This window comes from Balearica regulorum, chromosome 13 (assembly GCF_011004875.1).
Source record: "Balearica regulorum gibbericeps isolate bBalReg1 chromosome 13, bBalReg1.pri, whole genome shotgun sequence".
Taxonomy (NCBI): Eukaryota; Metazoa; Chordata; class Aves; order Gruiformes; family Gruidae; genus Balearica; species Balearica regulorum.
The window spans coordinates 22996748-23021926 of record NC_046196.1 but is presented as its reverse complement, the minus strand read 5'-3'; the positions used below and the strand labels follow the sequence as shown (position 1 = coordinate 23021926).

General features: G+C 51.2%; 1 protein-coding gene across 1 annotated transcript in view; it reads left to right on the top strand.

Annotated features, from left to right (window-relative positions):
- Positions 1 to 19337, top strand: part of CNGB1 (cyclic nucleotide gated channel subunit beta 1) — a 30451-nt gene extending 11114 nt beyond the window's left edge. The window contains exons 14-33 of the mRNA XM_075765871.1: positions 675 to 800; positions 2730 to 2859; positions 3830 to 3872; positions 6182 to 6320; positions 8496 to 8594; positions 9563 to 9720; positions 9878 to 10057; positions 10826 to 11034; positions 11884 to 11934; positions 12045 to 12131; positions 12485 to 12549; positions 13022 to 13144; positions 14395 to 14536; positions 14792 to 14951; positions 15568 to 15665; positions 15754 to 15837; positions 16230 to 16348; positions 16927 to 17073; positions 17583 to 17778; positions 19122 to 19337. Coding sequence (XP_075621986.1) covers positions 675 to 800; positions 2730 to 2859; positions 3830 to 3872; positions 6182 to 6320; positions 8496 to 8594; positions 9563 to 9720; positions 9878 to 10057; positions 10826 to 11034; positions 11884 to 11934; positions 12045 to 12131; positions 12485 to 12549; positions 13022 to 13144; positions 14395 to 14536; positions 14792 to 14951; positions 15568 to 15665; positions 15754 to 15837; positions 16230 to 16348; positions 16927 to 17073; positions 17583 to 17778; positions 19122 to 19337 — 2572 coding nt within the window. The remainder of the gene's footprint in view (positions 1 to 674; positions 801 to 2729; positions 2860 to 3829; positions 3873 to 6181; positions 6321 to 8495; positions 8595 to 9562; positions 9721 to 9877; positions 10058 to 10825; positions 11035 to 11883; positions 11935 to 12044; positions 12132 to 12484; positions 12550 to 13021; positions 13145 to 14394; positions 14537 to 14791; positions 14952 to 15567; positions 15666 to 15753; positions 15838 to 16229; positions 16349 to 16926; positions 17074 to 17582; positions 17779 to 19121) is intronic.
- The last annotated feature ends 5842 nt before the right edge of the window (positions 19338 to 25179 follow it).

Here is a 25179-nt window from a genome sequence, read left to right as displayed (position 1 = left end):
CAAAAGAAACCCCTGCTGAAGTCCTCCTGAGGGCTGGATAGCGTGTTCAGAGTGGGCTGTGTTGCAGCAGAAGGTTGAGGTGTCTGTGCACGCTCCCAAAGGACTTGGGAGCTCCCCAAAACGCTCCCTGAGCCCAGTGCACGTGCAGGGGAGGGTGAGTGCAGTGGTCCCCACCTCCCACATGGGCGATGCTCAACTGCACTAAGCACAAGAGATGCCTGGAGCCACGTTCACTCAGCAGAGCTCTCTGCTCAGCCAGAAGACACTGGATATGTTATAAAAATATTTTTCAGGGTTTTTTTTTCCCCTTAGTATATAAGCCTGAGAAGCACATCCTGTCCTGGAGGGTGGATTTCACTAATAGGCAGGTTTGGGTCAAAATCAGCAAGAAGTGACCCCAAGCACATCATCTCCCCATGCTGCAAGGGGAATTTGAAGGCTCAAGGACTCTGGTTTTGCATTCCCAAACTTTTTCCCATTCTTCTTCCTAGCTGCTTGGGGCCGCAGACCCCAGCGTATGCCCGGTGTGCCCGAGCATGTCCCCCACCAAGATGTTGGCTGTGGGGTGGAGGGAGAGCATCTCCGGCCAAAGGGAGTGTGGAGACTGGCAGTGCTCCTCTTGTGAGGTTCAGACATACTTTTGGGATTTCACCTGAGGAGTTCCTCCTTCCTAGGCTATGGCTGTGCTCCCTGAGTGCTGCTGAGGAGGAGGAGAAGGAGGAAGAGGAAAAGGAAGAGGAGGAGGGGGAGGAAGTGGAGGAGGAGAAGAAGGAGGAGGAAGAGGTGGAGGAGAGCGTGAGGTGAGTGGCTCCCGGTGCCTTTACGGCTTTGTTGGAAACGAGCGTGAACGCTGTTGCTGTTTCAGCTGCATTCAGAAGCCAGAGAGGCTGAAACACCCGTGGACGAGCGAGCTGCTCTTGGCAGAGCAGAGCTCCCCAGCCTGGCAGGCGGCTGGGATGCGCTCGGGAGGGATGCGCTCGGGAGGGATGCGCTCGGGAGGGATGCGCTCGGGAGGGATGCTTTCTGGAGGGATGCTTTCTGGAGGGATGCTTTCTGGAGGGATGCTTTCTTTTGCAAACCAGCTCACCCCAGGGCTCGCTGCTGACGCGGTACCTGGTGACAGGCGAGTGTCTCTTGGCGACACGGGCTTCATCTCCGTTGTGGCCACCCATAGCAACCACAGCCCTTGGCCATCCCCTCCCGTGGAGCCCGGCAGCTCAGCCGAGCAGGAACCCCGGGTTGTGCCTGCATTGGAAGCCAGGAGCAGCCAGCTCCTGGAGACGGTCCGCATTATTTAAAACCATATCCATTAATTCAGTGCAGTTGGGATTATTATGAGTATTACAGAGCTGAAGGATCATGTGTTGTACCTGCAAATGCTACTTGATGCAAGTAGGTACAATTTTACGGGTTGTTTTTCTGGCTGTAGAAAATAGGCAAGTTTTTGTCAGCTGTTGTAGGTGGTGACTTTGGTCTAGATGGTATTTAGAAAAAGCCTTCTGCTTAGTTTAGTGGTTCACTCTGATTTCTTGTGAGATAAACATTTAGGGATTTATTACCTAGTGCTACAATAATTCCTCTGTTAATTCCTCTGAAGTAGCTAGATTTTCAGGAAGAAGCTGAAAATGCATGAATATTCAGTGTGAAACCCATATCTTTTTATTTAGTCAAAATCTGTTCCTGGAGCTCCGCTACAGAAACTTGAGCTTCAGTTTTTGGGTGAATGAGATACTGCTCCATCCTTCAATGTGTTTGTCTGTTTATGGGAGAAGAGAGACAGTGATGGCTTTTCTAGATGAGGATGAAAAGACTTGCAATTATATTTGAAGGGAGCCTAATTTAAAAAAAAAAAGGGGGGGGAGGAATTATTAAAAATAATTTTAAAAGACCTTGGAAAATAACAGAGATAAAAGAGAAAAAGTAGCCACTGCTTGTTATACACAACTTCTGACTTAGGACCTGCCAAGGATGCACAAAGATGTTTTTGCAATTTTCATGCATTTAGCTGTCTTAATTTTTTTTTTTCATTATCCCTAATCCCTGCTTTGCATTTCTCGCCAGGAAAGAGCAAATCGGGAGATAAGTACACAGAACAACATGATGAGGCTTTTTCTTTTCCCTTTATGAAGTTATATTAAACTGATAAAATCGGTCTTGTGAGCCCTCTTTGTCAGAACGGTGGAGCTGAGGGCTGCGCTTGCTGCTGAAGGAAAATGAGAATTATGTGGCCTGGTGGTGTCTTGCAGAGGCAAATGTGGGATTCGGATGGCGCGTGCAGGGCAGTCCTGCCTGGAAATGAGGCTCCCAGCTTTTTATTTGGCAAATTTTAATTATATGAGAAATTATTACGCACAGCAGGACAAACATACTGCCTGTATCTTTCTGCATATGTAATTTTTGCGTATGCATATGCAGTGCCCTGTATTATTCATGCACCTCTCACCTGGTCTCCCACACAGTATTTTTTCCAAGTCCCCTCTAACCTAAGCAGCAATTTTTTTTTTTTGTACCACCACTGTATTAAACTAAGATTTCTGTGGTATTGTTGCCTGCTAATGAGGCTTGCGGCACAGCTGGAGGAGCAGTGCTCCCTGAAGCTGGGGGAGCCGTGCACTGTCCCCGGTGACCCGATGCCCCCCGTTGACGTGACGATCCCCATCTGCAACATGCCCAACCTCAGACAGGACAAAAGCAAGCTAGGGTGCTTGTCTCTGATCTCTACCATCCAGAGCCCTGCTCCGGTCGTCTTGTCTCACCGCTGACGAGGGTGTGGAAGAAGTCTACTTTGCAGAGGAGGCCCTCCGGTTTGAGCAGCTGGAAGAAGCTGAAATAAGTGATCTCGAAGGTGCTTTTGTACAGGTACGGCATAACTCCCTGCTTGGGCTCGGGTCTGCAATGAGTTCTTGCTGCCCAGCCCATGGTGGGGGCTCAGAGCTTGTCCGTGGGGACACAGTGCCCTGGTGAGGAGCAGGGACCAGGATGGGCGCTAGGAATGTTGCCCACTGAGATGTCTCCATCTCTGAACCTCAGACAGCAGCAGTAGCTGTGCACCAAGGCAGGGATGCTTTCACCCTAAAATGCTGGCACTGAACAATAAGCTGAGAGTCTGGTGAATGGGGGGGTATATCACAGATTCACAGACTGGTCGGGGTTGGCAGGGACCTCTGGAGATCATCTCGTCCAGCCCCCTGCTAGAGCAGGATCACCCACAGCAGGTCACACAGGATGGCGTCCAGGTGGGTTTGGAATCTCTCCAGAGAAGGAGACTCCACCACCTCTCTGGGCAGCCTGTCCCAGGGCTCGGTCACCCTCAGAGGGAAGAAGTTTTTCCTCATGTTCAGATGGAACTTCCCATGTTCCAGCTTGTGCCCGTTGCCCCTTGTCCTGTCACTGGGCACCATTGAGAAGAGTCTGGCCCCTTCCTCTAGACACCCACCCTTTAGATATTGATAAGTGTTGATGAGATCCCCTCTCAGCCTTCTCTTCTCCAGACTAACCAGCCCCAGCTCTCTCAGCCTTTCCTCATACCAGAGATGCTCCAGGCCCCTCCTCATCCTCACAGCCCTCGGCTGGACTCTCCCCAGCAGTTCCCTGTCTGTCTGGAACTGGGGAGCCCAGACCTGGACACAGAACTCCAGATGTGGCCTCACCAGGGCAGAGTAGAGGGGGAGGAGAACCTCCCTCGACCTGCTGGTCACGCTCTTCTCAATGCACCCCAGGAACCATTGGCCTTCTTGGAATATGGGCTACCCAATCAAGCTGCAAAGTCTGCTCTGTTACTGAGGGAGCAGGTCTTTTTCTCCTTAAAATGGCTTTTTTTGTTTTAAAGGTGGAAGAGGAGACAGCTGAAGCTGCTGAAACCGATGCTGAAGGTATAATATATAGCAGCACAATGTCAAATTAAGATGAACCAAAGCAGGCAATGCGATGCCCGGTGAGGGGAAAAATGCAGCTTCTCCCTCCCCACTGCTCACTGTCTGGGAGCAGGCAGCCGAGTTTTCTGCAGCATGGGCCTGCGTGGGCAGTCGGGGCTTTTCACTGGCTTAAAGCATCCCATGGGAACAGTGCAACGGCAATATTGTCACCAGCTCTGAAAGGCTTACGCAGTACTTGGTCTTGTTGATTAAGCGGTCTCTGATGTGAAATAAGAGTTTCTCCTTCAGCTGAAGAATGTAGGGGGGATAAAAAGGATTTTTCTCTACCACTTTGCTCAATTTGGGAAATAACCGGTGACATAAAGTGCATTTTAATATAATCTTTTAGGAGGTAATGGGTTGGTAATGAAAGTTAGGCAGTGAACTCCCATCGCAGCCCGAGTGAGCAAAGGCAGGTCCTGGAACAACTCCACTGACGTCGGGGCAGTTGCACAAGGGACGGCTTGACCTCTCTGGCAGGAGATTTCTCTCCTCACGCAGCCCTGCAGAGCACCCCAATGTTGCAGCGATGCTAGAAAAGCACATGGTAGGACGCTCACCACCGCTGCTACCAACATCCCTGAGTGGCGGGTGGCCACAAAAGCCCTGGCAGCCCTGCAGTTCTCCGTGCTGACGTAACCGTCCTCTCTCAATCCACTCTGTTCTGTTGCAGCTTCAGATGCCTTGTCCTTTGCTTGAAGCACCTAGGCGCCTAGCAGCATGTCCAAGCGTGCCCGAGACGTTGAGCTAGATCGGCTGGTGCATGACAAACCGCTGGACAGCGGGGATGCCTCCCCTCCCGGTCGTGGCACGCTAGAGCAGCTCCCCAATGTCCCCAGCTACCGAGCCACCGCTGCCTCCCGCCTCCCCGTCCTTGTCGCCAGCAAGCCAAAGGCTGGAGTTGTCAACCCCAATTTTTGCAGTGAGGAGCAATCCCCCCTAGGTATTAGAGATGGCGGCTTTGACGATGGGCTTGCGTAGCTTGAGGGGGGGGCAAGGTGTTATTCCTGGAGTAGCTGCTTTTTGGGGGAAAAAAAATTAAAAAAAAAAAGAAAAGCATGCTTCATGTTGCAGCACAGAGGCTGGGGAACAAAATTCATGTTTTTTCTGCTTCTGCCTCATCACTATGTGCCTTTCTAGTTAACCCCTACAGAGTGTTTCCAAATATCTGTAAACGATACGCTATATGTTTTGACATGCTTGGCTAAAAACTCTCCCAAAGCACCTGCAGGCAGAGGATTAAATATCTGCTGCACACATGTTTTCTCCTTAGCATTCATGCAACCCACTCATACTAAGAGCACGCTAAGATGGAGGCTTGCTGTTCACGGTTTTCTGCCTTTTAACCCAGAAGCACAAATTCTGTTTCTGTAGCTTTGCTTTGTTTTTAACCAGCAAGCAAAATTCTGCTGCTTTTCCTTAATTGCAATGGGATTTTAACTTTGCAACCCAAACAGGCTTTTTCTCAGTGATTTGATCAAGCCACGCTCTGATCCACTGGTCCCACATCAGCGTGGGACAGGAGGGGACGCACGAGGTCTTTCAGATGTGTGAAAACCCCCCCTTAGAAGAAATCCTGCAGGAACTTGTTGCATTTTGTTACCTAGCTAAGGAAAGGGATGACATTTCCCAGCCCGTCCGGCTGCGGGGTCTAGCCAAGATAACCCCCAGCGCTGTTTCTCCCTTGGGCAATTGGCATCTCTCCCTACCCACCACAAACCTCCAACCTTCCTGCTTCTAACCTTGCTTGCGGCAGGAAGCAGTTATTACTTCTGCAAAAGAGCGCGGCCGTAAGTCCTTATTTAAATAGTGCCTTATTCTGCATGAAAAGCAAACGCTCGTGTAATTTGGAGCTTGCATGATCCACACGTTGATGTTCAGAAGACCCAGAAGGTTTTCTGGACCCAGAGTTTCTGCATAACACCTGCAGCTGGTAATCCTCATCTCCATCATTTCCTGACCACGGGGACCCAACGCTCGCGCAGAGTAGTTGCGATCACTGCAAGCTGGGAAAGCAGAAGGGAAGCGGGTGGCACTTCTTATCATGTTAAAAACTGGGGAAATAAAAAAAAAAAAAAAGCGAGAGAAAGAAATGCTCCAAACTGTTAGGAGAAGGGGGAAATGGAGGGAAAAGGAGAGTCCTTCCAGCACGCTGCACGGGTTGGGGGTAGCTCCGTGGAGGCAATGGGCATTGGGGATCCATCCTGGCTGCGGGCTGGGCCCTTCGCCCCTCTCACCTGCAATTATTGTCCTTCTCCACGGGCCAGGTGATTACCCCACCGTGGACATCAAGGATGTGGACAGCAGAGGTGATGCTGCAGAGAACGGCGGTACACACTTACCGGTGCCCACCGCTGGCGCTCCCAACATGCTGTCAGTGCCCGGCGCGGCGCCAGCGTCCCCCAGGTATGGCTCTGCCCTGACGTGGTCCCGGCTCCCGGGGGTCTCACCCACCCGACGGTGCCGGTACAGGGAAATTTGGAGCAACCCTCTTCTGGCAGGTTTGGATGATGAGCCGGGGTGATGTCTGCATGGAGGGTGTCACCCCCGTGCAAGGCAGGGGAGATGGCAAAAGCCTTGGCCTCTTGATTGCATTTTTTAATTAAATGATTAAATTTTGTTCAAGGCTTTTGGGGGCTGGGGACAGCCCCTCTCTGTGTGTCCTCGTGGACATGGGCTCAAAACCCCCAACGTTTGTCTGTTGAAGCATGAGACTGTGCTCCCAAATTCCAAGTGCGGGGGTCTGTATGCTGGGCATGGCAAACCCCAACAATTTTCTTGCGTTTTTGCTGGAAGGGTTTGCAGCATCTCCCTCTGGCTTTGCAGCCTTGGGTCAAGGATGCTTGGAGAGGGGCAGGATTAAAACTGAGCTTTAAAAGTGAGGCTGGAGAAAGCTGATGGGGTTTTGGTTGTTGTTGGGTTGGGGTTTTCTGAGGGTCATTTTTGCAGAGGATCAAAAATAAAAACCAAGGGGGGGGGGGTCCTGTGCTGAAAACCAGGTGTAACATTCATCCTCACTAAATAGTTTGGATCTTTTAGTAAACAAGTCTGTGAAGGATTTGAAAATAAAATGGCAAAACCGTCCATAATCCAGTCCATTGAACAGCTTTTTAAACTGGGAAAGCAGAGCCCGAGGAGTCGTATGAAATACCTGCAGTGCCAATACTGACAGCTTTAAGAGGCCAATTATTTAAAGCCTGCTGAATCTCACTGCCTTTTTTCTATTAGCCCAGCCACAAAAACTGTCCTGTGACAACAGGGTTGTCACTGGAGAGTGGTCAAGGCTCGCGTCCTCAGAGGCAGGGTGCTCGGGATCACTCTGCGGAAACATCTTTGGCAGTCACTGCTCAGGATGCGTTTCTTCTCTCTTGAGTTAATGAACAGCACAGGATGTTTTTCTGAGACAGAAAAGTCTGTGTTTTCCAGTCCCATCAGCAAGCACGGCAGCTCTCGCCTGGAGTCAGGCTCAGGGCGATGGGCTTTCTCGTACGCCTTCAGCTGACGTAGAAAATGCACAACAACTCAGATTAACATCCATGTCACGCATCCCAGCACATCTTGGACATCTTTGGAGCCCAGGGTCCAGCAACCCAGAGGCACAACCTTAGTTTATTTAGATCCACTTAGCTATGTTAATTTCTGTCCCCACCATCATTTTTTATCAAGTGTTTTATCAAGACCGTATTGTGGCCTTTCGATACGTTAGGATGGCCTTATGAGACAGAGAGAAACTTTTTACCAGGGCCTGCAGTGACAGGGCAAGGGGCAACGGTTTTAAACGGAAAGAGGGCAGGTCTAGACTGGACATAAGGAAGAAGTGTTGTACAATGAGGATGGTGAGACACTGGAACATCTTCATATTCAGATCTCCTCCTGCCGTGTTGCTTGCCCACCTGTCAGGAAGTTGTCCCAGAAACCCATGTGTGCCAAAGGGAGCCGCCAGCTGCCTTGGGACACATCTTCTAGGCAGACATCGGCATCACCAGGATGGTGTTTACAGGGCTCCTCTTGAACCTGGAGCCATTCTTGGCTGTTCCACTTTGCACTTGGCTTTGCAGGTCTCAGCAGCCGTTGGAGAGTCCATGTTATGTACTTGCTGCTCTGCAATTCGCTCTTTGTCTCAGAGGTTTAAGGTGCTACGGAGGCAGCTCAGAGCCAGGCGGTGTCCCCAGCACCTTCCCTTTTTTCCAGATTTCACTTTCTTGCTCCACCTTACCGGCATTGCATTTTCCTTGCCTGCCTCTTGAAGTGCAGCGGTGTGATGGTGCAGCGCTGGACACTGGCATGGAGTGGTGCCCACCCTCCACGCATCTCCCCATGTGCCCAAACCCGGCTGCGCAGCTGCATGCCTGTGCAGCCATGGGCTCGGTGGCACCCGGGAAGAAATAAGGCTTTAGCAGCAAAGGAGCAGGGTGGTTTGCTCCCACAGACTTCAGACAATGCCAAAAATTAGGGGAAAACTGACCCTGGTAGGAGAAGGGGAAGTGGAAAACAGATGAGACCTGGGAGGAGGAGGAGGGACAGAAGCTGGCTGAGGACATGGGAGAAGCTGTGCCTCAGTCTCTGCGTTTGTGTCTGCAGGAGGAAGCTGCTGGCCCCAGCAGATGGTCTGGATGAGGGACTGCTGAGCCAGGCATCCACCCGAGCGCTGCTGGGCTGGGATGAGGAGCAGAGGGAAAGGTGCGTTGTGGGACCAAGGGGCTCTGGATCAGACGAGCTCCTGGGGGCTTGGATCCCGGGGCTCAGGTGGAAATAACAAAGATCCTGGAAGTGCTGGGATACCAAAGGGAGAGGGAGCTGTGCCCGCAGCAGGTCTCGCATTGTGTGATGAGTAACGCGCCCCCTCTCCAAAAATAATGATAACGGTGCTCCCTGGAGCAGAAACTGCTCCCTTGTTTTTCCTGGATCCAGGTGGAAATAGTCTCCTTGAGACTAGATTTAACCACAGAGAAGATGAGCCTTTGAGGTACATACACTATAGGGACACCTTGTTTTCATTGATTGTGGAGAAATAACCTTTTTCTTCTGCGTAGGAAGTGAGCGCAAGCTGTGTATCGCATACCCCAGGTCCCGGCTTCCCCGCCCTCTCTGGGAAGCAAAATCTTGGGGAGGGTCTGCACCTCCACGTGCTGCAGGACTTTGCCTTCTTCCTGGGCAGAAAACGTTGTGTCAATCATCACAACGAACTGGCCCGGAGTTACAGCAAATGAGCTTGTGTTTGTCCTCCCTCGTACTGATGCTTCTCAGTCATGCTAGGTAAAGCATCCTGGTCTGAATCCAACCTAGTTTTAACAAACAGGCTGAAAAGAGACAATGTTATTTATAAATTCAGAGGCTTGGTGCACATTTTCACCCGATAATTCTTCCAAAATCTTCTTCTCCCAAGTACCTGCAGTCCAGTCTGGGATCTCGGTGCTTTCCAAGTCCCTCTGAGGGCATCTCACACCCCAGGGCAAGGATGCGCTCAGGCTGGTGCTGCTTGGTGTTATTTTACCGAAACCACCTTAACTTGTGTTCTTCTGATTACACAATAGCCAAATAAATATGGGTAAATCCTAATTCAGGATCCTGTAGGTTAAAAAAAATGGGTCATGAACCCGCCCTCGGGCTGTCCTACCCGCACGCATCGCCTGATGGTCTCCTCGCAGCCTGCCCGAGCGCATCGGTTCAGCCGCGAGCCTGAGCAGTGCCGTCATCAACAACCGGCTCCAGGAGCTGGTGAAGCTCTTCAAAGAGAGGACCGAGAAGGTGAAGGAGAAGCTGACGGACCCCGATGTCACCTCGGATGATGAGAGCCCTGCAGCATGTGAGTTTGAGTGGGGCTGGGAGCGTTTGGCTGATGGGTCCTCGCGCACGCTGTGTTTTCGGGGAGACAACTGCTTTATTAACAATTTAAAGACCTTAAAACAAATTGCAGAAAGAAGATTTTCTGCCCTTTAAAATAACCCTGTGGCCTCTCCCAGCCCCCGCCAAGCCGGCGCCAGCAGCAGCACCGGTGCCTCCTCCCGGGGGGGAGCCGGAGGGGGACAAGCTGACGGGGGACGAGCACTACTGCGAGATGCTGTGCTGCGCGTTCAAGTACCGGCCGTGGCTGGACCGCCTGAAAAACTACCAGTTCCCCAGCAGCATCGACCCGCTCACCAGTGAGTGATGGAACACGACCAGGCGTCCAGGCTGGGGGCAAGCTGGTGGGGCCGGGGGAGAGGGGGTAAGGAGAGGAGGAGGTGTAAAAGATGAGACCTTGTAGAGAAGGGAGGGCAACTAAGCAAGGAGCAACTTAGCTTACACCTGTCTACTAAAAAACCAGAGGTTTAAATTCCCCTGCAAGGCACAGGCTTTCCTAAATACTTCCCGATAGCTCTGGGCGTCAGGAGCATGACCGGGCAGGGAAGGGACAGCTTTCTTCTGCTTTTCAGGCTTTTCAGTGGGCAAACGCTATTCCTGTGATGTGGACACCCCAAATAAAAATAAAAATCACAAAAGAAAACTCCACTGTCCGGTGGCCACCTCGCAGGAGCCCAGCTCCTTCCTTGGTCTGTGGTGTTTCACAGCCGTTTCGAAGCCCCCAGGCTCAGGCAGCCAGCAGCTGGCTCTGCACACCCTCAAGGGGAAAAAAGCAAAGAAAGAATGTCGGTACTGTGGGAGCAAAGCAAAAGCAAACCTAGTTGAATCAGCAAAGTTAGAAGAGGCTTTCTCTTAAAAAGCAATGTGCTCTGCAACCAGTGGTATTCACTTTGCATCTAGAGCAACTAAATCTACTTGCAATCAAATGCTGTTGATAAGAGACCTCCTGCAGGTTTCCCCTTTGCACTCAGGGCAGGTCAGGGGATGTGAAAACCCTTTTGCACAGCAAATTCACACGGATGAGGGACACGTGCCCAGCTAATTGTGGCACGGTTTCCTGTGCACAGATCTGATGTACGTGCTGTGGCTGTTCTTCGTTGTCATGGCCTGGAACTGGAACTGCTGGCTGATCCCCGTCCGCTGGGCTTTTCCCTACCAGACACCAGCAAACATCCACTGCTGGCTGCTCATGGACTACCTCTGCGACCTCATCTATCTGCTGGACATCCTCATCTTTCAGACCCGGCTGCAGTTTGTCCGGGGGGGAGACATAATAGTGAGTGGCAGCATGCTGCATCCCACCTGGGGACCTCCCACCCCATCACCCCGAGTGGCGTGGGTGGTGCTGGTCACTGATCTCTGAACCGAGCTCTCCCACCAGAGCTGTGGCTATCAGGGCTGTGCCCACTCTTGGAGGACTGCAAGCATGTCTCCTGCCATGTAGTGGATAAGCCAGCAGTCTTTTTGTCTGCCAAACGTACACATTTTTCCCCCAAAGTCAATACCAGCCCATCTAGAAAGTGTGTGGTCCATGGCAGCCCTGCTCCTGGGTAGGGATGCTCGGAGGGTGTTGCTCCACAGGGTGGTCATGCCAGCGGTGTGACGAAGTGCACGGCCGTACGCTGCTAACCGTGAGCAGACGGCGTAATAAACTCTGGGTTTAATTTTCAGGAGCACAGCTAGGCAGAACGCATTAGTGATAGGACAAAAACGATTGCAATCTGAACGCATAGATCATGCGCCTGAGATAAGTGAAAGCCCTTGATTTTGTCTCCATATCCAATTAAATAAGCTGTGAAAAATAAAACCTTGAGGGTATAGCCTTCCCATTGCCTATGCCAATGCTCAGACAGGGAGGTTTCTCCTGTAAACTCTGGCTTTTGTGGTGCTAACGCTGCAATGTACTGTCTCTGGGATGCAAAACGTGCACAGGATGTCCCAGGGTAGGATGGGAAGATGTCATACGGTCAGGACTATTTCTGATCCTCTTGCTCTGCTCCCCTTCCCGGGCACGAAGAGCACATCTTTCCTGTTTTGGAAGTCCTGGACCATGTTGGTCATGACTTTCCTTTCTGTAAGCAATGATCAATCTTCCCCTCTCTCTCCCCCTCCTATTTCCAACCAGACCGATAAAAAGGCCATGAAAGAGAACTACCTGCGATCACAGCGTTTTAAGGTTTGATGTAATTTTATCTATTAAACTGAATCTTTAAGCCTTGGCTTGCAGCTCCACCCCACCATGCCTGCAGGTCCCCGCAGAGGTTCCTCTCTTTGTGTGGATTTCAGATGGACGTAGTGTGCCTCCTGCCCCTGGATTTCTTCTACTTCAAAGTCGGTGTCAACCCCCTCCTGCGCTTTCCTCGCTGTCTGAAGGTGAGTTGGAGCTTACAAAATCAGGCAGAACAGCCGTTGCGGTGGATGTGAAGGAGTGCCATGCTGGTTTGGGTAAGCTATGGCTTGCTAGACTTGTTGATGGTGACAAGAGGGTTGTAAAAAGGATGAGAAGTATTGTCCCAAAGGCTTTGTGGGGCTGTTGGTCAAACACTTCATTTCAATCCTAAAACACTCTCACATTTGAAGGGCACTTATGGATGGAGCCAAATCTGTCCACGGCAGTTCATGCTGCAGGGGGGGCTGCAGGAGGGAAACAGAAAGGGAGTGGGATTTTTTGGGGACGTAACTCTTCCGGCGGGGGCTGGAGCACACCACTTTCCTTCTCCTCCTAGTACATGGCCTTCTTCGAGTTCAACAACCGCCTGGAGGCTATCCTGAGCAAGGCGTACATCTACAGGTGAGGGGGAGGCAGCCAGTGTGGAGTTCCTGTTTGCTCCTGGGGTGCTCCTTTGGTGTGCACCCATTCTGGGTTTCTGATTTATCTTCTCACTGTGCCTGGACCAGCTGACAAGGATGTTGGCTGATGCAGGCAGGATGTGGGGGTCCTGGAGCCCGCATGGGTAGGATCACCTCTCCCCAACCCAGCGGGGACGGGGGTGCTGGCGCTGAAGAGGAGCCACCAGCAGATAAGCTGCTTTTTCTGGCCCTTCTGGAGCTGCAGGGCTGCGGGAGGGAGCAGCGGGGCCACAAGTTGGGGTGCTCTGCGGTTCCTGCCTTGGCAGGACCTGCACGGACATCACTTGGCTCATCGCTTCGAAGCTCCTTGTGATGCTGGGGGGGGATCTGATGTGTTTCTCCCAGAAGACACCACATCATCTCCTCTCCGGTTCTCTCTGGTTTTTTTTTTTCTTTTTTTTTTTTTTCCCCAGAGTGATTCGGACCACCGCCTATTTACTGTACAGCTTGCACGTGAACTCCTGCCTCTATTACTGGGCATCAGCCTATGAAGGACTGGGCTCTACCACCTGGGTCTACGATGGGGAAGGAAACAGGTACAAGCCAGGGCTTGGGTTCTCACATAGCACAGCTTGCTGCAACGAGCTGGAGCAAGAAGGAAGGTATTAGGATGCAGCTGGGTTTATAAAAACCCCTGAAGCAAAGGGCTGGGGATGCCAGGAGAAGATGCGGAGTCAGGGAGAATGATGGGGACAGGAGGGATGGGATGTGCAGTAATATACAGTGCTGTGAGACAAAGAGGCCGCAGGGAGGCTGAGATGGAAGGCAATGGCAGGTCAAAGAGGCTGAAAACTTGGAACCTGGTGCTGGGAAGCAAGGGAATGCTCCCTGGCCAGACAGGGCGGCAGCGTGAGGCCTGTTTCTGCTCGTGATGACCTGCCGCCAGGCTGGGATGGAGATTTGAAGCTGCGTGTCCTAGGTGCCCCTCAGACCAGCCCAGTGCCCTCATTACCGGGGTGTGAGACAGGGAGAGTGGCCACCCCGTCCCCTCGCCATGGTGTTTCCAAGATACGCGTGTTAAATGTTCCTTGCACTGTCAGGGATGGATGCCACAGGGAGAGCGCTCGGCTTGCAAGCTTGCATGCTGCCTCATAGCGAATGCCCACGCACGCAAGTTGTACAACACAGGCAAAACAAAATAAACATTTACTTATTTAGCACCATGCAGTAAACGGGAGTTTCCTGCAAAAAAAAAAAAAAAGGTGGACAAGTGCATTAAGGACTTACTGTGAGATGTGGGGACAAGTGACTCACGCAGGCAGCCTTAGTCCAGGCGTTACCTTGCCTTTGGGCACTCAGCTTCCCACGTTAATGTTGCTGCTATACAGTTATTTTGTGTGATATGCATATCTGTACCTGTCTCTAGGTGTAACTATAAAATCCAAGAGCAGTGAATCAAGGATTCACTTGGCATCTCCTGAGTCCCATGCCAACAATTTGCTCGCAAACTCTTTTTTTCCCCTGACTATTTCTAAAAGTGTAAACATTGCTGAAAATACCTTGCTGGTTTATGGTAGTGGAGCTGTAAGAAGCAGAAAATGGGAGTAGCCAGAGCAGCTGAGCATCCCACGTGGAGGTTTCTGCAGGGTCCCTCTGTAGCATCTCCAGAAGCACCTGCAGGTCTGGTGAGGAGTCTGCAGCCCCTTAATTTTTCCCTTCATCACCCATAATTACTCTCAGAAGGCTCTGGCTTGCTGTGGCCGGAGGATGTGAGCTCAGTGCTGAGGGGTGAAACAGGCCTTCACACCAGAACCACCCTCAAAGCTGCCTCATCTTTTCCTCCCAGCTATATCCGCTGCTACTACTGGGCAGTCAAAACCCTCATCACCATCGGGGGCCTGCCGGACCCCAAGACGCTGTTCGAGATCATCTTCCAGCTGCTGAACTACTTCACGGGTGTCTTTGCTTTCTCCGTCATGATAGGGCAGGTGAGCAGGAGTCGTGGGGGATTCTCAGCCTCAGGTGGGGAAGGTTTCGGTGAGGTTGGTCCACAGGTTTGCATCTCCAGGTTTGTTTTTCCCCATGTGAGGACCTGCTCAGCATCAGCAGAAGAGAAAAAGGGTTTGGGAGATGCTGTTAGGACCCAGCAAATGTGCTCTAGACTGCTTAACCTGCGTGATGGACAGGTGACAGCAATTGCGACAGCAATTAAAACGTCTCTTCCACCCCTTCCTCCCATTCAGATGAGAGATGTGGTCGGCGCTGCTACCGCAGGGCAAACTTACTATCGGAGCTGCATGGACAGTACCATTAAATACATGAACTTCTACAAAATCCCCAAAACCGTTCAGAACCGGGTGAAAACGTGGTACGAGTACACGTGGCATTCACAAGGCATGCTAGGTGAGATCCAACCGCTCCAAGGGTCAATGCTTGCACCGCATGTGTTTTACTGCGGTTGCTTTGCAGAGCCAAAACATTACTGTCAAATAGCACGACAGTTTTGGGGCGAGGGGTGGTTTATTTTACTCTTCGCTATATGGGCTCGTGTCCCCCCCTATAGAGTATATAGGCTGCCACTGGGTTGCAGTGCCATGGTGAGCCAGCATCACTCATAGTGCACTGAGTCCAGCATCGCACCCCGGTCCCTGGGGAGAAGGCAGCGACTGGCAATTGCTGGCCAGCGCATGTCCAACAGCAAACCCGCCAGCTCACCCTACCAGTAAATCATCAGGCAGGACCTCTGTGCCCACTCTCCTGGCCAAGAAAGACGCTGGCTTGGGCTCGCAGGTCTGTCTCCGAGCCGTCAGGGCAGGGATAGCACGAAGGGCGGCTCTCCAGCACCCGTTGGCTTTAGACCTGCAGGCTGCTGGGTGGGCAGAGGCTGGAGGAGACCCTTCTGGGCAAGCTGGCTCCTGGCCTCTGCCACCAAAAGGCAGGCTGCTTTCCCACCGCCACGCCAAGGACACACTCTCAGATAGAGAGCTGGAAACAGCCAGTTTTCTGCTTTGTCCCACAGATGAGTCAGAGCTGCTGGTGCAGCTGCCGGACAAGATGCGGCTGGACATCGCCATCGACGTGAACTACAACATCGTGAGCAAAGTGGCCCTCTTCCAGGTACCCTCTGCAGCGCGGGTCCTGGCCGGTGGAGCCTGACGTGCCGGTGCAGACTAACGGCGCTCTTGTTGGCTCTGTTTCGGCTCAGGGCTGCGACAGGCAGATGATCTTCGACATGCTGAAGCGGCTCAGATCGGTGGTCTACCTGCCTAATGACTACGTGTGTAAGAAGGTAATGAGATGCTCGGGTGCCCTCCCATCCGTGGTGGCCGGGCTGTGCAGGGCATGAGGAGCAATGCAGAGCAGGGAAAGCCAGGCCTGGCCCATCACCATGGTGTCAAGCCGCTTCACAGGCAGGGAATTCAGAGCAAAACATCCTTGGCTGTGGCTGGTCTTGTGCAAAGACTGATCTCTTCTGCTGCAGCCACAAACAGCAGCAGAGTTGGGGAGAGCCTGGAGATGCTTAGATGAGGATGCTCAGGAGCGAGCACCACCAGGACAAAACGTTTTGAGAGCTTGGAGAGGGCGGTATGGCTGTGGGGGTTTCCAGCAAGATGCATGTTAGGGCATCTGTAAGGTCTCCCCGTTTCTGGTCACCCCACGCGGTACCCATCTTCATTGCAGGGGGAAATCGGCCGCGAGATGTACATTATTCAGGCGGGACAAGTGCAGGTGCTGGGGGGACCCGACGGCAAAACCGTGCTGGTGACTCTGAAACCCGGATCCGTGTTTGGAGAAATAAGGTGAGCGAGGCATTGCCAGGGAGCCGGGGAAATGCAGCCCGTGAGGAGGGCGGGCGGTGGGGAGGTAACCAGCACCCCAATTAACCTTTGCGATTGAGAGCCACAAACACTGAGTCTGCTACACAAACTACAGCTTTTTTCTTGGAGCTTTTCCACTGTTTTTGTCATTGTGCTGTTTTTCCGCCTGGGGAGCTGGTGACAGTAAGCAGAGCTATATGGAGGGATGGGAACGTGAATAAGAAAAGATGCTTCACTGAAACATTTATCTGCCTGTTTCACAAGCATGTAAAGTCCTGTACCAATTTGTAACACAGGGACAGAGTTTGCCTCCCTACAGCCCATCAGACACTAGAGCGGTGTAAAATGCAATATTTAAACCTTCAAACAGGCAAATCATTTTTTTATATAGTGCTCCATGCCAATGTTTCCCAGCATTCTTTAAAAACTGGGCTTGGAAAATTCCATTGGGGGTGAAAATTAAACGCTGAGTCCTCTGAAAGAGAGAGATGGGGAGGACACGATGGGAAAAGGCTGAGCCCATTAATAACAGCGTTAATGTCTCGCTGTGTCTCTCTCAGCTTGCTGGCAGCAGGAGGGGGAAATCGCCGGACAGCAAACGTCATAGCTCATGGCTTCGCTAACCTCTTCATTTTGGATAAGAAGGACTTGAACGAGATTTTGGTGCATTATCCGGAGTCTCAGAAGCTGCTGCGTAAAAAGGCCAAGTGTGTGTCGGGCCGCTGCTTTCTAGCCTGCGGGGTTTTAAAAAAGGAGGGGGAAAAAAAAAAAAAAAAGAAAGCAGGGTTTTAAAATCGCAGGGGAGATTTCTCTCTGTGCGAAGCACTGGGAAAACCCGTGCTGCAGTCGCCAGGCGTTAGGCGCACGTCCCGGAGAAGAGCCACGCTGGAGCTGCCACACTTCGGCAGAGGGCAGCCGTCCCTCGCCACGGGCTGGGGAGGCTGGAGATGCCCAGAGCCAGCCCAGCACTGCTGCAACGTTTGGCTGCGAAAAGCGTGTGCAACTCGGGAGCAAACACGGCCAAAGTGCATTCATTTAAAAAAAAATCTATTAAAATATTCGCTTTAGTTTTTAGCATTACTTAGACTTGTTATTCTGTTCTTCCTAAGGTGTAAAAAATCCCTGTCCTTTCAAAGTCTGATTTTTCTGCATTATAAAATCCAGCTAATATAACATGTCCCCGGACTGAAATCATCTCTCCTTTTCCTTGCTGTAGGAAAATGCTGAAAAATAACAATAAACCCAAAGGTGAGAAAGGAGCACCTGGAGACCCGCTGATCATCCCCCCAAAAGCTGACACCCCAAAGCTCTTCCAGGCTGCTCTGGCCGCTACGGGGAGGATGGGGGGCAAAGGGCCACTGGCGCAGCTCCGCTGGAGGCTGAAGGAGCTGAAGGCGATGCAGGCGACGCAGGTCAGTGCAGGGAGGATGGCAATTTGTCTTTGCTTCACCAGACGCCAAGTCACTTTGCTCTTCCCGATGAGCTCCAGGGACTGTCACTAAGGCGCCTCGAAGGAGTCAGCTCAGGTCGTCAGGGTCTGACGGAGCGTGGGCAAATGTGAAGGGGCGGTCCGGCATCTTACGCACAGCCTTGAGAGAATGTCTTTGTCCCACAGGGGTTTGTTTTGCAACACAAAAGGGAAAAACATTGATTTTTTGCCTGGCTACGCTAAGCCTGAGTCTAGTTTCTAGCTGGATGATAGCCACCGATGAACATCTCTTCTGTGCCACAGAGACAGAGCCACTCGTAATTAACTGATGTGCTGGCGGGACGGAGGGTGACGCTGGCATCCAGCATGCACAGCCCAGTCAATATCTGCAAAGCTTTTACGGCACGGTTGGGGCAGAGGCTCCCAGCAGCAGGCACACCATCCTGCCAGCTCTGCGTGAGCTGCAGTGAAGTCACCCTTGCTTTTTTTGTCGTTGGCAACTGAAAAAGAAAACAGTCTTGCTCTTCTTCTCCCCCCCCCCCAAGTGTCTCTGCTGAACTCGTAAAACAGGCCATATCTCCATGCAGACCTTGTTGTTGCTCTTCCCACCATGGAGTTATGCAGACTATCACATCTGGACGTGTAAAGGGAGGTGGAAGAGCAGCTGATAGGGAACGCGCGGTGGCCTTGAGGCTGGGTAAATATCCACGGAGATGCAGAGCACAACCGTGTTTCTGCAGTCACAAAAGCATGGCAAGGCTTCACACAATGCAGTGCTTAAGACTAATTAATAACCAGCTAAAGGCAGTGGTGACGAGCGGCACCGTGTGCTCCATACGGCAACAGGACCCGTCACTGGAGGGTGCACATATCGGGAGCTAACCCCGCTAGTGGGGTTAGCAGGACCCCGTTAGAAGGACATCCCTCTCCATGGCATGTCCGCAGGTGAGGGTTCTGAGGTCCTCTCTAAAGGAGGCTTTAGGACGGGGCAGTCTGGAGCTGCTCCCTCACAACACTTCTGCCAAGCTTCTGCCAAGATCAACCCCTCCAGATGCTTCAGGAGCAAAACAAGAGCTAGCGCAGGAGGTGCGAGAAAGCTTTGTTGCGCACACCTCTCTGCAGTTCCCTCAAGATGTGCAGGATATAATCCAGCTGCCCTGCTCACAGGGGTTGTCTTTGGCAGCAAGCTGACATCCCAATAATGAGGTCTGGCCTGGTGAAACTCAGTGAAACACCCGTCTGGCTTGCACAGCGCAGACGCCGTGTTTGGCGGTAGTGTGCGAGGGTCTTCTAAGATTGGTTTTGCCTTTTGATTTTGTGTCACAGGGTTCCGACTTCAGTCCGATCCCACCGAAATCACCAGTGCACCGGAGATCACCTGTCACCTCCCACAAAGCATGCACCCACCTGGGAGAAGAAATATTCTCAAAATCTTCTGACAGCTTAGTCACCATTCGTGTGATTTCTACGGCACAAGAGGATGAAGAAATCCTTGCTGCTGAGATTTCGGAGAAAGAAGAAGAAGAAAAAGAAGGGAAATGAAAAACCAGCAGGTCCTGGGGCGGGAGTAGGAGTCAAGTAAATGCCTGGGGTAGAAGCTTTTTGTCGTTAATGATTTCCACGCGGTGCCCGTAGGCTTCGCTAAGTGCTGCGGGTAGGATCTACCTTTCTTTTCTGCCTAGACGTTCACTCGCTGTTGATAAAACCATACGACCCAGAACCATACAAGGTTTCCACGCTCTGGAGATCTATTTTTATTGAACATCTTTATGAATATTCCCACTAAATCTCAGGCCAGCCCTCTTGCTTCAAAATCCAGCCTTATGGAGAAGGAGCCCTGAAGAAATTGCTTTTTATGGCTCTGGATGGTTAATGAGTGTTCAGATAAAGCGTGAAGAGTTATTCACCTCTGACAGCTGAGTCACTGCTTGGCCAGAAACAACCAGGGAAAAAAAAAACAATGAGGTTTCTCTGTTGGACTCAAGGTTGTCAGCAGCAGCTGGAGAGTGATTCACCCAAAAAGCATGTGAACTATGTTCACAAGCTGAGCACACACTGAATCACAAGAAGGCCAAGGTCCATCCCGGTGTGCATAGACTGCAAGATGCTTGCGGGTCTCTGCATGGTGCCAAGACCACCTTGGGTTTGCCACTGGGAAGAGGAGTTCCTGCCAGCTGTCCACCTTGTGGAGGTGGAGGGCTGTCCATCGCTGGTGGCTGTTATGATGAGATTTGATGAGCGTCTTTCAGGGATGGAGAAACACAATCCTGAATGAGATGTACCTGGAGATCCCTTCCAGCCCTGGGTTTCCATGGGTGCACCAGCCTGCTGCTGCTGGGAGGGATAAACCGAGTGCAGGAAGGGAGAAGCCGTGCTGGTTTCCAGCTGGGATGGGAAAGGGAAACGCAGGAAGTGCTCTCCTCTCCCAGCCTGTGTTCGGAGTCAGCTCAGAGCCTGTAGCGCGCAAGCGAGCATGCGCGAGCACGCACGAGCCTCTTCTGTGGTCGTTGCTGGACCTCAGTGACCTGCCACGTTTCCAGCAGCCAACTTCCAGCTCCTTTCGGTCACTTGGTTGGCTCTTGGCCACATTTGCCATGGAGCAGCCACTCTGGTCTTGCTCATCACTGCAACAGGGCGCTTGTGAAGGCGGTCTCCCAACCTGGGACCAGGTGCTGGACAGGAAGGCGAGCACCTGGTCAGCAGCCAGCACGCCCAGCTAATGAGCCGAGGTGTCCAATCTTCCTCCGGCACCACCAGTTCCTCACCTTCCTCAAACCCAGCACCAACCGGAGAGAGCTGCTGGTGAGCTGAGAGGTGGTGAGAAGTGGTGGGCGAGATGGTGCCGGGTGAGACAACGCAGGTCCTCCCCAAGGTTTTGGCTGGCCAAGTCTCTGCGGCACTGCTGGCTCCGTCGAGAGGAGCCGGTTTCCATCCTCCGGAGGAAAAGCTGGGGCAGGTTTTGCCGCACGAAGCAGCCCCGACGCCACGGCTGAAGGACTTTCTGGGTGTTCAGCAAATTCTGCGAGCAGTGCTGCAGGTTTCACAGGTCTGGCCGTGAGACGGTCGGGCTGCTCACGAAGGGTGTCAGCACCGGCATCGCCCCCGCACGTGGGCGATCCCTCTTCCCATCAGCAGCCAGGGGCTGATCTTCACCTCCTACAGGGTCTCCTTATTTTATGGAGGTTTTTTCCCCCCCTTTCTTGCAAAATAAATGGTTTTCTGTGGTGGAAAAGGCCAGAATATATGTTAGTGTTAATTAACGATGACTTGCTCTCTTTTAAACAAATCTAACGAGCTCCAATATACCGCAGGAGGGTCTGAAGCCACCACTGCCCTTAACATTGCAGAGGAAAACATGGACTCACCCAAACCTTCATAAATATTTCTTGTCCTCGCTCATTTGCAAGTGGTTTCCTGCTGAGTAGAAGGTTTCAGTGCAGAGTGCAAAGTATTTTTTTTCACTATATAAATATTTATATAATCAAACCAGGAAACGTGCAACAAACTAGGGTTTTGATTTGCTGCTACAATTTGATATGGTTTAGAAAAAGAGTTTAAATAAATAGTCGGCTGTGACGGCTTTCATAATTCACCATATCTACAATAAACACAATGCAGATTACCATTCATTTGCGGTGGATTTATTTCAATATTCCAGTTGTTTTCCATCTTTTTGCTCACTGATGCACAGACGGAGCCAGGCAAGTGTCCACGCACAGTTCACAGATTTTCCAATAAACATTTTAGAGGCTCAGAGGTCACATAATACTACTAGTAGAACTGTTATATATTTTTAATCACCACAAGGAGGGAAAAAAGCTTTCATAAATGGCAACTACTCGCGTTGAAGATCTTAGTTTTCAACACGCAGCATTAGATGGTGCTGGATACATAACTGGTAATTCTGGAACCACGGGGACATTTGAAGTTATCCTCCTCTGCGATCTGTTTATGGCTTTAGTTCTTTAGAGAGATTATTCTCCAGGTAATAATTAAGGTCAAGGGAGGGTTGGGCTCACAGGCTGGGTTGGGGAGTTGAGCTCCGGTCTATTTGCTGTGCAGGGCTATTTAGAAATGACAGGTAGGAGATGGGCAGCTCGGTTAGTGCCTCTTGTTTTGGGGGCTGCCGTAAATTGGCTTTCTGCTGAATTTTGGAATTCCATTTGTTTACCAGTTTTGCTGTATTTGCAATGGGCTCCCTTTGCATTCGTTCCTATTAAATATCTTGCGGCATCTACTTATCACGGGTCTGTTCCTTCCACTGCCCTTGTAACGTTCCTGATGGGTTTGGCAATGCTCCGTGTACCTTTGCTCCATTTCTTATTAGCTTTTGTTCATTCCACTTCGATGTCCTTAAGCGTCGGATCAATCCAATATGAGATCCTCCAACAATATCAGTGCAGCGTTTGGGGGATCTTGCCGGGCAGTCGCCTATTGCCAGTCCAGCACCCTGGAAATTCTGCATTGCAGACTTCCTCCTGACTTATATTTCCGATTAACAGATTTCTCAGAGGTCCAGAGCCAAAGAAACCAGGGGTCTGTGCAACGATGTTTTAGCTGTTGGTGCTTTTGAGTGAAAGAGGTGGAACAGGTAACTGCTGAAGGAAGCAGCAGAGCTTGCTGTTGTTGAATCTGTACTGTGTGCTAGGTTTTGCCTCATAACCACAAATAACATCTTTACTGGAGGCTTTATATATACCATTTTAATATATACAAATATTTTTATATAGATAGATACTTTATATATACACACACATATATATATACACGCACACAGTTTTTATGCTAAGGGGTATTCATATTCCTTGTGGCCTGTGCTGTTATGTCTTTCAGAAAAGTGATACTGATTTAATGTTCTGTATGAAGCGAGAGAAGACAAACGTCTCCGATAAAAAGTTCCACTTACGAAAGGAATAATATAACCCACTGTAGACATCTGACTGTGGAGGAAGTTGTTTTCCTCTGGACTGAAATGGGGCAGCTATCTTCTCCGTATTTGTAGTCGGAGCAATCTTTTAAAAAGATTAAGTGCAATTGCAGGTTAATCGCTGATAAGGTTATAATGAAAGTAAAAACAAATAAGCAGGTTTGGGGATTAGACTCGGGTCTGGAAAGAAATTGCAGGATAAATAGAAAGCCCAGTTAAATGGTGCTTAATTAGAAAGCTTGAAATAAAATTAAGCACTTTAACCTTGAAACCTGGGAGACCTCCACGAGCAGGACATGCTCCTAATTCTGGGAGCAGTCTGTAAACCATTTTTTCTGCCTATATGTATTTTTTCCGTTGCGTAGATCTGCTTTGAGTCATGGTTGCAATTAAATCCCCCTGAATCCCTCTTACTTCCCTCTAAAGCGGAGCTAACATGAGTCTGGTTTCCTCTGCCCTGAGCAGGCAGCTCCTTTTACGTGCAGTAACGGTCCCACTGGAGTGAACACCCTGAAAAAAACCCCCAGACCACTATTTGGAAGGGGTCACACAGAGGTGCACAAGTCAACAGGTGCCCACGCCAGCGTTTGTTAAGAGCAGCTTAGGCTTAGCTTGCACTGGATGACATTTTTCCTTCTCTCATGCTTTCCTCCTTTACCCATTCTTCTTTCGGGGTAAAATTTTCCGACTTTGGTTCACGCCATAGGGTGAATGTCTTAGGGAGATCTGAGCAATCCAGCAAGTTGGGTTTGAGTCATCTGAAGCAGTAAAGCCTTGATACCTGCATTATTTCATGCATTTTTTTCTGTTTTTATAAGTCACTTGATGCATGAGAAGAGCTGGAAGTCAAATTGTTAAAGTCTAAAAACTGTTTTCTTGGATAAATTGGAAGCTGTTTGGGGGGGGAAACGTAAACAACTGGAGAATTGAGATAAATTGGGTTGTGGGGATGCTGGGGGGGGGGGCCGGGGGACATCCCCGCCAGCTCTGGGCTGCGACACCCAGGGACCGGCATGGCCCAGCGTGCTTCATGCTTTTTGCAGATGCTCATTTTTACAAGCTCGAGCTCGCCGGGCCGGGCGCTGCTGCCTTTCCAGCTGCAACCGCTCGGAAGCGGTGTGCTCGGAAGCGGTGCGCTGGGTCTGCCACCACACAGCGGGACTGCTGCTGCAGCACCCGTGCGAGCATCCTTGTATGTTCTGGAACCTCCCACCCCCCCGGTCCGTGGGTCTGCCTGTGGATGGTCCAAATTCACCCCAGGGCGAGCAGCATGTGGGCCGTGCCCTGCCGCTCGTCTTAGTAGTAACCAGAGGAACGAAGACCGGCCAGACTCATTACTCATTCTAGATAAGAGGCTCTTTTGTGCTGCAGAAATACCAATATCACGTGAAAAATCTCTCTGCTGCCATGGTTACCAGCCGCCGTCACAGCCACCGGCGAGACAGGACTCATAGCATTGACAGGGTTTCTGGTCTCCCCTTCACCGGGGGAAACTCCAGCCATAAAACCTACACGATGCCCCAAAAAGGGGGGAGGAGATGCCTACGAGGGCTGCGCGACCCTCCCCGGGGAGAGCTGGCACATCTGGCGTTACGATGCTCTGAGCTTGTTATGTGCGGTGTTACTGCCCCGTCGCTGGGCACTAGGCTCTGCGGTTTATACGTTCCTCACTAATAACCTGAAATGTTATTAAAAAAAGTGAGAAAATGGTGCTGCGGTGTCGCGGGCAGAGATCGGCTCTGCCCCGCTTCCTGTTTTTCTGGCGCTCAGGAATGACTTGACCTCGCCAAGCTCTCGCTTTTTACACTAACGCACTTCTCATTAAAGCGCTTTCCTGAACACTAATTAGGGTGGTTTTCCTTTTGTAAATTAGCCTGATACGATCTGTGTGTCTTGGCAGGCGCCCTCCGGAGCAGGAACCAAGGTCTTTGCGTTTGATCGCTGTTTATTTTGCAAATCTCCCCGGTTTTACTGTTCTTGGCTGCCTTCTAGAAAGCGCTTGCAGGTGGAGGTTAACGGGAGGGAAATGGGGCTTTCCAGCACGCCTGCCTCCAGGCACGGGACAGATTTTTGGCGCTATGGGGGTCTGCCAGCCAACGCAGGTTGCTGAGGCAGTGAGGGCACACCGGAGCGCTTTCCTCTGGGCTTCTTCCCACCCCATCCCAGCACCCTCGCGTGGTGAGCAGCCGAGGAGCGTGGACGCAAGGAAAGTCACTTTTAATGGGTGATGGAGAAAAAAAAGAACCCAATTAACACACTCATTCTGTGCAATTAAACCACTTCTTTTGATTACAGCCAACGCTCGGAGCAGCAGACCTGAGCGACCCCAAACCCATCTAGATCTGGATATCTGCAGAGGGAGGAAAGTCCACCTGGCTGCCGGTGCTACTAAATCGGTTGTGTCAGCAATTTGCCTGGGACCGATGGTGCTCAGGAGGGGACGGACTTTAATCGGCT